The sequence below is a fragment of the Syngnathus floridae genome, chromosome 1 (assembly GCF_059516105.1).
Source record: "Syngnathus floridae isolate MCC-2025c chromosome 1, RoL_Sflo_1.0, whole genome shotgun sequence".
In the NCBI taxonomy this organism is placed as follows: domain Eukaryota; kingdom Metazoa; phylum Chordata; class Actinopteri; order Syngnathiformes; family Syngnathidae; genus Syngnathus; species Syngnathus floridae.
Genome location: NC_142413.1, coordinates 9543756 through 9554227, shown reverse-complemented (window position 1 = coordinate 9554227; position 10472 = coordinate 9543756). Strand labels below are relative to the sequence as shown.

General features: G+C 45.0%; 3 protein-coding genes across 14 annotated transcripts; 2 read left to right on the top strand and 1 right to left on the bottom strand.

The window, feature by feature from the left end:
- The first annotated feature begins 244 nt into the window (after nt 1-244).
- smim19 (small integral membrane protein 19) lies at nt 245-1276 on the top strand. Its single transcript, XM_088371446.1, has 3 exons — nt 245-525; nt 641-765; nt 852-1276. Exons 1-3 carry the CDS (start codon nt 392-394, stop codon nt 914-916), a joined length of 324 nt encoding a protein of 107 aa, XP_088227572.1. The 5' UTR covers nt 245-391; the 3' UTR covers nt 917-1276.
- On the bottom strand, nt 1137-6968 carry pld7 (phospholipase D family, member 7). Of its 4 annotated transcripts, none has more exons than XM_088371327.1 (12): nt 6619-6968; nt 6117-6212; nt 4686-5561; nt 4086-4264; nt 3473-3653; nt 3274-3388; nt 3081-3208; nt 2765-2956; nt 2523-2662; nt 2122-2287; nt 1943-2042; nt 1137-1860 (listed from the first exon to the last, which is right to left on the bottom strand). In XM_088371327.1, the coding sequence occupies exons 1-12, from the start codon at nt 6748-6750 to the stop codon at nt 1658-1660; spliced, it is 2508 nt and encodes an 835-aa protein (XP_088227453.1). In that variant the 5' UTR covers nt 6751-6968; the 3' UTR covers nt 1137-1657. The 4 variants fall into 4 exon arrangements, with proteins under 4 accessions (XP_088227453.1, XP_088227461.1, XP_088227471.1 ...); XM_088371335.1 differs by having other exon boundaries at nt 4686-5549; nt 6619-6967; XM_088371345.1 differs by lacking the exon at nt 6619-6968 and adding an exon at nt 6341-6488.
- Nucleotides 6397-10262, top strand: gpr137 (G protein-coupled receptor 137). Of its 9 annotated transcripts, none has more exons than XM_088371419.1 (9): nt 6399-6603; nt 7011-7089; nt 7563-8014; nt 8116-8165; nt 8327-8561; nt 8708-8857; nt 9007-9141; nt 9359-9477; nt 9560-10262. In XM_088371419.1, the coding sequence occupies exons 3-9, from the start codon at nt 7634-7636 to the stop codon at nt 9654-9656; spliced, it is 1167 nt and encodes a 388-aa protein (XP_088227545.1). In that variant the 5' UTR covers nt 6399-6603; nt 7011-7089; nt 7563-7633; the 3' UTR covers nt 9657-10262. The 9 variants fall into 9 exon arrangements, with proteins under 9 accessions (XP_088227553.1, XP_088227545.1, XP_088227536.1 ...); XM_088371410.1 differs by having other exon boundaries at nt 6995-7089; XM_088371407.1 differs by having other exon boundaries at nt 6399-6916.
- The last annotated feature ends 210 nt before the right edge of the window (nt 10263-10472 follow it).

Here is a 10472-nt window from a genome sequence, read left to right as displayed (position 1 = left end):
CAAAGAACATAGTACATATAAACCTGCCCCAAACTGCAGGCCTGCATGGTCCTAAAATCCACCACAGTATGGTACATATATTTGGCCAGTGGACATCTTTTTTGTTTATTTTTTTTTTAATCGCATTTATGATTTTATAATTAAATTGAGAAAACAAATTCACTATTAATTTCGGTCTCTTTTTTTGTATTACGATCCGTTATTTTGAAAAATAAACCCACCAGAAACAGGAAGTGATTAGAAAAAAAACAGGAAGTAAATAGAAAACGTGACGTCATTGTGTTTACAATGGAAAGCTCTTTCACCGTTTAGCGCAATAAAAGCAAGCTAATTTAGCTATTGAATGTTTAACAGATATTTATAGTTTATCGTTTGAGCGCTTAGTGTTTGCATGGGGGCTCACGGCCTTTTGGGGAACGAGCCCGAGTCCATCGACTACTCTGTTCACGAAGCCTGGAACGAAGCCACCAACGTTTACCTGCTGGTTATTCTGGTTAGCTTTGGCCTGCTCATTTATGCCAGAAAGTGAGCACACTATTTTTACTTCTAAAATGAATCAATTGCACATGAAAACATTCAAGGTGGTGTTCTTGACATTTGCTTTCGGTCGTGCTGCTAAATTATTTATTTGCTTATGTAGAAATAAGCGGAAGATCATGCGCATCTTCAACCTGCCTCCCAGCGTTGGTGGCAACCCAGAGCCAAACTTCTACGACAGCCTGCAGAAGGTCCGTTTGAGACAACAGCTGGAGATGTACTCTCTAGGTTGGTATCGAGTCTGCTACTTCGGTGGTTAGTTTTGCACTTTAGAAATAAAAGACTTTGCTAAAGTCCTCTGTTGTTTGTTCTAGCTCGGAAATATGATCAGCAACAGCATCAAGGCCAGACAGACAGTGTTCAGCTTTCCATGGAATGAGGGTTCTTCTGGACAAGAAAAAGGATGAATAGAAATCCTTTCTTCAAGCCAATGATGCATGGAGACAACTCAGCCAGATTGGACCTAAGGATCTAGGTGTGACTGGAGAAATGTCATGCTGGGAGTACATAAAAGTGAAGACTATGTGTTGCACACTGAATTAAGTTTAATGTCTAATTTTTAAAGACTCATTTAGAATGCATAATCTCCCGTAGAAGTGTTTCTCATTGTGATAAATGTACTTTATTCTGCGAAATATCCCAAAACATTTGTACATATCCACATCCCTCATTCTTTTAGTTAACAAAAATGTTCCATGATAAACGTTTGCATTCAAATATAATAAATTGAAAGCTCTAACATATGTTCTCATTTGGTTTTTAAGGCATTCTTAATCACTTAACAAGAGCATGCTTTTTTTGCAGCATCTTTTTTTAAATATTTTTCAAGTCTTAGTATTGCATACCCAGAATTTTGAAATTACCTGAGGAAATAACATGCAGAACATATACAAATTGCTCCAGGCAAAAAAAAAAAAAAAGGGGGAGGGATCTGTACAGCTCAGATTGGTAGTTGAACAGCACTGAGCACAAAAACTGTACAAAAACATGATTGGGAAACCAACCATAAAAAGGGCAATTATATACAGTGGTTTCTCACAGCAGTCCCTTAGCATGCTAAAAGGGGGGAAAGGAGGGATGAAGTTGGACAGGCAGCAAAAGAGAGATGCTCATCAATAATTTAGTGTGACATACGAGGGCAGACTCTGACGTCGGTGGCCGACAGTGTGCTGGAGTAATGAGACCTCCAGTCTCGGAGGAAGAGCTCCTCTGCTTGGCTCTGCAATGTCCGCTGGCCTTGTCTGACCTCGGAATCTGTCTGGTTCACCACCAAACCCACTCCGGCGGTCTCGGTAAAGTAGGTCTCGGACCAGTTGGATGTGCCTGTCCACACGAAAAAAAAACCCCATGTAATTTCTAGAATTTGCAGGACCAGCTGCGTCACGAGTGGGAGTAACAGACTGACCGATATAGAGAACTCTGTCGGTGACCATAAACTTGGCGTGGTTGACTCGAGCAAAGGGGATCTTCATCTGCTCTACGGTCGCGGGCACTGTGAAAATTTTCTGCGTAGAAACAAAATCCTCAGTGTGACAAAATGTCCACCCCGTTAGCACCCAGCCTTCACTTCATTCAATGACGCACCACTTCAATGTCGCATTTCATGGGCGGCCTGTTGAGAACTAGCAACGACTGCAGGAAGGTGAACATGGCGGCAGGCGAGTGCTCCCAGCAGCTGACCAGGAGACGGAGTTTCACACCTCGCGCGCAAGCTGCTGCGCGTAGGGCCGAGTCGATGGCAGGCCAGAACCTGAGAGTGGACCACCATAATCCGTTACATTGCTGTAGTGTGTCCCACATCTGAAAGTTTTTTTTTTTTTTGTACAGCACTACAATGTATTTCAATATGAAAGCAAAAAGTGTGTGTTGAAAGAGCATGTTGTGCATTTTGTTAAGTCTAAATGACACCTGACCAGGCAATTCAGTATCACATGACCTTGTGATTCAATTTACAATTTAAAGGGACATTGATAGAAGTTGGTAACCTGATTGGCTTGGTGAACTCCGTAAGAGGAAGATAGTCCATGACAGAGATAAAAATAAATTCCTGAGCATCCTCGATGACGGACAAGATGGCGTGGAGATCGTCCTCGCGTCCTCGTGCTGAGATCTGTGGTGGGGAACTCTGCACAAGATACAAGACAAGCGGTGAGCGGGGCGTGCTCAAACGTTTGAGATGAATTAGATTGTGTTTTTATTATGATTCAAGAGTGATAGTGGAACTCACAGACAAGTAGACTTTGGCGGCGACTCCGTTGAAGTTGAGCTTCAGAGGATCCCGGGACCTGGACAGGGCGGTGAAGCGAGCTGGCCAATAGAGTGGCACGGATCCATTGAGGCTCCAGTACATCTCCAAGATACGAGCGGCGTCTTGGGCCAGGCAGCTGCAGTCCTCTATGACGACACCGACCTCCTTCACCTGGGAGGCACCAAGATCCATATTGACCCGGGCCACACTAATGGATCACGTTTACGTGAGCCGACCCACATGTGAGCCATTCACTCACGATCCATCCAAAATAAACCAACCCTAACTCTTTTACCTGAGTCAAAGAACGCCAGTCCATGTTGGCACTACCCAAGTAGAAGTGCTTCTGATCAACCAGCAGCAGTTTGGTGTGCACGATACCTCCAGATATAGACTTCAGATCCACCTCCCTGATGTTGACACCTGGGCAAAAATTCAAGTGTCTGTGTGAGGTCATGCATGTGGTTAGAAACAAGGTCATCATATACCTGCTGCAGCCAATTCACTCGTGTCCTGAGTGGACGTCTGTGGGCCATTCACGGCTATACTGAGCTTCACATGTTTGGATGGAAGTTGCTTCAGCTGCTCAAAGACCTCCCTGCCCTGCAAATGTGCAGTAACAACGTCAGAGGTGAGGACGGGCGGGGGCAAGCGTCACACGCGCGAGGCCCGCGCCACTCTTCTTGCCTGAATGTCCACGGAGCCGGCAAACTTGGAATCGTTGCTCCGCAGCGTCACGTAGAAAGCGGCGATGCTGACCGAGCTGTTGGCTTGGTCCAGCAGCTTGAGCCAGGTGGCCGCTGTGCTGTGCTGCGGCGACGGACTGGACGGGTACAAACCCACGGGAATGCTCTCCACCAAATGAGCTCTAAATAGGCAAAAGTCATTTCATTCATTGAGACGTGGTACGGGCTCCCAAAGTGTTGCTCTTGAGTCCAACGCAAACATGGTGAAGCAGCATTTAGCTGCACATAAACAGAATAAGATGCTAACAGCCCCAAGTGTAAATACTTTTAAATCCAGATTTAAAAACTGTTTTACCTCTGAATAACAGTCTTTTAAAAAACTTTTTTTCAAAATCTTGTTCTTGCGTTGTACGTTCTTTTAGTAAGCTCCTTTTTTTTTTTTAACTCTCAAACTATTTTGTTTGTAAATGCCTTTAAATGTGGTACTTTTTATGATGTCAAGCACACTGAGCAGCCACCCAACTTGGGAAGTGGTGAACCCTTTTTGATTTCATGTCTTACTTCATTCTGTTGAAAGGAACGTGATCGGAAAGATGTCGCTACAAGTCGCTCACCTACAATCTCTGCTACACTCCTCCGTGATGGGGCCCACGCCCTCCAGCCAGTGTAGCTCCAGATGAGCAGCGAGTTGGCTGACCGACATGGGGAGGCCGAAGCGCCACGCGTGCATACCAAACAGCAGCAGAGTTGCCGACAGCAAGAAGTAGAGGGCCAAGCCTCCGCATCGGGATCCCTGCAAAAAGAGGAAGGCATTTGAAACGCGACAACAGCTCAGCTTCTAAACTGACAACCATCTTCGGAATGCGTTTACGTTCCGAAGCTATTTGGAAAGGGTGTGGGTAAACTCCTCTGGCTATACGTCACACTCAGGTCCATCACCATTCTAACAGGCATGTTTCCCACTTGGACTCATCTGTTTTGTTCTTTGCGGCCTGTCCTGTTCAACTGCTTAGTCAGGTAAAATGGTCAATTTGCATGCTTTTCTGCCAAAACACTTAAAAACAGTTGATATCAGGTCACCATTCTTTTTACACATTACAACATAAGACAACTTTAGTGGCATTTGATTAAATCGCTATATTGGGTGGGGGCGAGGAAATAGCCATTCAATTATGTTTAGAAGTGTTAAGTGGTGCCTAAACACGCCTACTCACTTTTGTTGACTTGGTTGATGGACCTTTAGCAGGCTGCTTTGCTAGCACAGAAGAGGCCAATTTGGCGTCAATTGCAGCTTCGTCCTTTGCAACCTCCTCGCTGTCCTGTATGCTTGCTTGTGGTTCATTGCGGTCCTCTGTATTGACAGAATCATCTAAGGAGTGATCATCCGATGCCTGATCATTCTCACTATCTATGTCTGATGATCTTGGGTCATTTGACTCAGCTGCGTTTGGATCTTCGACCTCCCATGGTGGTTTTTCGTCCACAATAGCTTGTGTGTGGGGTAGGCAGGTGGGCTCTTTGGGTATTGTTAGAGGAATATTGATCTTTTTCTCTAAATAAGGCTTCTGAGGAATTTCTTCCAGACATGCGTTATTGCTTTGGGCGGCCATGAGCGGAAGGCTGTCCATTTCCGTGCGTTGGCTCTCGTTTTCCACTCGGATGGGATTCTCCTCTGCTCTGAGGGCAGGCCTGGGGCTGAGCATCAGACTGGGTGGCACTGCCTCACACAAGACGTAGTTTGGGGGGGCAGCCCCTGCGGCCATTTGTTCTATGCTGAACAGGGTGGTGCGGGCCTCCAAATTGACTTTAGGGGTGCGGACCAGTGGCTGGAGGTGGGGTTCAAGTATTTTGGTCTTGGATACGTCAACATTTGCAGGCTTGTCAGTAGGCTGAACCAGGTTGGGAGGAGGCTCTTTTTTTGAGACAGGCAGCTCTGCGCTCACAGGCCGCTTATGGAAAGTTGGGATGCGGGAGGCAGGCTTGGCGCTTTTGCGGCTCATGTCGTCTCGCTCCTCAGGTTCTCTTCGCGTGGCTTTATCGCCGAGACGGTCCAGCACAACGCTGCAGCGCTTCATTTCCTGAAGATAACACTTATAAGAGCATTTGACAGTGCAAGCATTGCATTTTTTTGTAAACACATCATTCCCTTGCCCATGGCTGCCCAACCGTCATTGTTGCAACATTTCCTTGCAGCAAGACGTTTTTCTGTCCCCGGCTAAAATTTAGCACCAGTTTACTAAGCTTGATGGCTCCAAGGCGTAATGCAATTTGCACTAATCGGGGCATGTTTCATGCAAATAATCCTGTCCTTGACAAATTATGCAGTAGAGGTGTTCGAACAAAGCCAGGAGTCTGTCATATATTATCATTTTTAGCCATATTAAGTACACCTAATGACATACAAGAGTATATATAGTCTTCAGTTGAGCAGATCATTACAAAGTAATTTTAGAGCTGTACATTTTAATACCTTGGCATGCACAGTATTGTGTTAATTTGTGTTGGAATCACATAAAATAAAAAGAAAAAACATCCTACTTTGTAATTGTAAGGTCTCAAAAGATGAAACGCTTCAAAGGGTATGAATACTTTTTCAAGCCACTTAAGATACAAAGCCGATAGACATGCATTTAGTGCACCGATACCGTGTCATCGTTTTCCTCCATGGATTCTTCATCATCAGTCTGCACTCTCTCCATCACTTCACCGTGCACAGTTTCAGAGTCCAAGTCCTCGAAGTCCTAGGACACAAAAACACAAGTCGGTATAGACAATCCACCTCTAAAAAATTAATGCGGCGTGGGTTAAGATACAAAGCGATGAGTCATCAGGGCTACGTAACAAACGTGCTCAGAATCAAACGATCTACCATGACGCAGGAGCTTGGCGAGTGTGAACGCACAACGCGTCGCAGTCAAACAATAAAAGCTTGTGACGATTAGCGAATTCTACACGCCCAGAGTCGATGTAATGCGCTCGGTCCGCTGCTTGCGGATGCTTCTTATTTTGGTTTTCCTTCAAATTTCCGGCTGAGGCGGCTGGCGATGCTGCTACCGTCGCTGATTGTGAGGAACTACGTGGCTCGCTGCGAACTTTTCTTTGCTCGGTTGAGGAGGAGAAAGAGGCGGAAAAGTTGAGTAATATTACCGCGTCCGTGGGTCTCTGCGCCAGGCGGAAGGACTTCCTCAACGGCATTTTGGTTGTTTCTGCTGTTTCTTCCTGTTCGTCGTCCTCATAATTGCGATTCATTGATTTTCTGGGTCGCAAAACCATATGCATTTTTTGGGAACTTGAAAAGGGACGGTGGAGGAAATTTGAATTGGATACTGAATACAAGTGAAATACTGTCGAGCCAAACCGTTCACTAAATATCACCCGGCGTCAATTTCCCCCTTAGGGTGTCCAATAAATGAATATTAAATCTGTTTTTCACACACCTTTCGAGGTAAGGTTAGTAAACAACAACTGAAAGTAACCGCGAGTTCCTGCTATCGCTGATTGGTGGTTGTAATCCAAACTCGAGGTTACGCCTATCACAGGTGACGCACGGGACGTAACACGGAAGTAACGACGTGAACGTCGTCCGCTGAGGATACAGAAGCTTCCTGTGTAAATAAGGTCTGTAATTTGTCATCCTGCAGTCATTTACGCTATGCTCAACAACTAATGACGGAATGACAGTATGAAATGGATAAAACCTCGCGTTGTTACGCTTTAAAAAGGCAAAGTCAACAATGGTTAGCTTAGCTTTTGAAAGTTAGCATTGAGTTGTTGACACAAACATCCGACCTTGTTGACACAGCGTTAGTATTATTCAAAGTCGTTATTGTCTTAATGTCCCTGTGCCCCTCCAGAATAATGATTCCGAATACACGCACACACAAAATGCCAAATGTTAACCGGCTTAGTGACAAGGGTCTGTTTACGACCCAACGTAGAAGGAAGTAAATTTATATGTCCAGCCTCAATTTTATCAGGTGACTAAAATGATAACCTTTTTAAAATGATTTTTTGTACTCAATATTGCACAATTCTCCTTATTATTAAAAAAATCATGAGTTAACTAAAAAGTCCCATGTGTGTGCCGTCAGGTGTCCTATGTTAACTTCCAATTGAGAGAGAAGGTTGGTCAGCATGGAGCTCTAGAAGTGTCAGGACCACCATGGAAGTGCCAGTCACAGCCTCCCCTCCCCCCAACTCCTCCAACCTGCCCGTCCCACTGCCCCTCCATCCCGCCCTGGCCCCTTCGGTCCAGCTCGGCTTCACCATCCTGTATACGGTGCTGTACGGCAGCCTCTTCCTGGCGGTGTACGCCGAGCTCTGGCTTCTCTACCTCTACAGACACAAACGATGGAGCTACCAGAGCATCTTTCTTTTCCTCTGCCTCCTGTGGGCGGCATTGCGCACCACCTTGTTCTCATTTTACTTTCAAAATGCGCTGGAGGCCAACCGCCTACCTGTAGTGGTCTACTGGCTACTCTACTGCTTCCCCGTCTGCCTGCAGTTCTTCACTCTGAGCCTTATCAACTTGTATTTCACTCAGGTGAGACCGTGAGGAGTTCCTCATCGAAGATAAATGACAGGTTGAGGTGAGCTTTGCCACAGTTGCCGTGACGAACTTAATTCCCTTTTCTGCTTCCACAGGTTCTGCTCAAAGCCAGGGAGACTTACAACTCAGATGTAGAAAAACAGCTGTGAGTAATGTAGATTGTGCAAAAAAATGGATTCATCCTGGCAAATGAACTGGAATTATTGGATTCAGTCAACAAATCACCCGAGTCCTACCTGGTCAACATTTTCCATTTCAGTCGGTACTCTGGAATGAATCTACAATCCGGAATCCATTTTGTTTCAGATGCAGAGCCCGGTGCATGTACGGGGTGCTGAATGCTGTCTTCTTCTGCGTTAACGTGGGCTGCGCAGCTCTCGGAGGCCGCGGTGAAGACACAGGGGAGCGGACTTGGACTCTGGTCCTCGTCCGGGTGCTCGTCAATGACCTACTGTTCATCCTGAATGCGGTGCTGCTCGCTGCCCTGCTGCTGATGCTGACGCGACACTCGCGCTCCACCGGGCCCTACCTGACCAGCAAGGTCTGTCTGTAAAAACACAGAAAATTTTATTTTTGGAGCTTTGCTTGATCTGCTTTTTGTTCGCCACATTCTTTCCCAACATGAGTCAGTTCATTGTGTGCTGAAGAATCATACCTAAATTTGATTTATTCTTCGACTCGTTCCAGGGTACCACAGTGTGTCGCATCGCAGCCCTGGGCGCCACAGTCATCTTGCTCTTTGCCAGCCGGGCTTGCTACAACTTGAGCGTCCTGGTTTTGTCTCAGCACCACCACGTCGAGTCTTTTGACTTTGACTGGTACAATGTCTCTGACCAGGTACTTGTCCAATTGTTTCAATGTCCATTTTTGTACACTGCCAAGACTTTGCGATGTTTGCTGCTGCTTCTTCAGGGCTCGTTTATTAATTTGCTGCTCGTAAAACTCAAATGCTTCCACAAAGCCACTGTGCATTGTTTTGCTTCCAGGCTGACTTGCGTAATGAACTAGGCGACAGGGGCTACCTGGTCTTTGGCGCCATCCTCTTTATCTGGGAGCTGCTCCCAAGCAGTCTGCTCATCCTCATCTTCAGAGTCCGCAGGCCTGCTCAGGAGGGCAATCAAGTAACTGAAAAATCCAAAACGACAATTTTTTTATTGGATATACATATACATTGATGCCATTTCTAATAAGTTGTGTATTCTTTTTTAAGTATCTTTGGATTTCCACTGTTACATTCGAACTTGCATTCCAATTTGTATGACCACAAGGGGGTGCCACTGTATTCTACAAGTGTTTCTATTTTCTGGGAAGTCATAATGTGTTTTGTGACAACGGCAGGTCAGCAACCTGAACGTCAACAACAGGCCCCTACCTCGTCCTTATTTCTTGGATGACCCTCAGGGTAATGAGGAGGAAATAGCACCTCTGTGGACTTCCACCTACCAGCCTCACTCAAGGTTGGCCCCATTGACTCACTGCACCAGTGATGCTGTCACAACACGTGTTCATTTAATCCTTGACGTCTTTCCTGTTTGTCAGTTGGTACGGATCGGAGACCGCTCCTCTTCTGTTTGCCAGCAAACCCCCAGACCGAAGTCACCAGCATCATTCTTTGTACTCCACGCCCCAAAACTGATGCACAGACCTGGTCATCTCAAGGAAAAACAAAAGCCAGCTCGCCAGTCCGTAGATTCTGGTCTGTGTTCGTTTTTTTGCACTGAAAACCTCAGGAACTGTCACCAATCAATAACTGCACCTTTTAGTGTTTTTACCAGCTACATCAAAACATTTTGTTGTTTCTTAAAGGGAACCAACTCCGAATGCCAAACATTGAGTCGGTACTCTGACAAAGTTGAACTTGAGTTTGGCTGCATTTTTTCACTTTTCTAGAGGTCAATCAACTATTAAAGTGATTTAAGCATTGTAAATAAGCTCTTAAATGTCCTTGAAAAGCTTCATTAGCATTCCTCTTTAAAAGAATGTAAGAGTGGGCTGACCAGTAATAACAGCTTTTCATCACTGCACTCTTTACTATCCCACTGGTTTGTGTATATTATTTTAAAATATTTTCCATCTTAATTTTTCAATACTCTTCCTTTGTGATTAACCTTTATTTTTGATGAAACCTTTACTGTTAATTTATTGTATTAACAGTTTGGCTGACAATTGTAGAAAGACATTTAATGTGGCTTTGACTCGATCACATTTACTGTGTAAAGAATTAAAATGTACTTGTACAGCCTGCATGTGTGAAATTTGTCTGATCCACATTTGTTTAAGAAAATATACTTCCAAACTCACAAGTGCAGAAGTGTTACAAAGCCCATTCATATTGTTGACCGCAGCATCTCCTTTCAGTTTGAGGGCACTTAACTTATCTTCACTCATAATTTCACCACCAAAGTTCTAAACAAAATAAGTTTAAACTAGGTCATTACACCACTTAAACTAC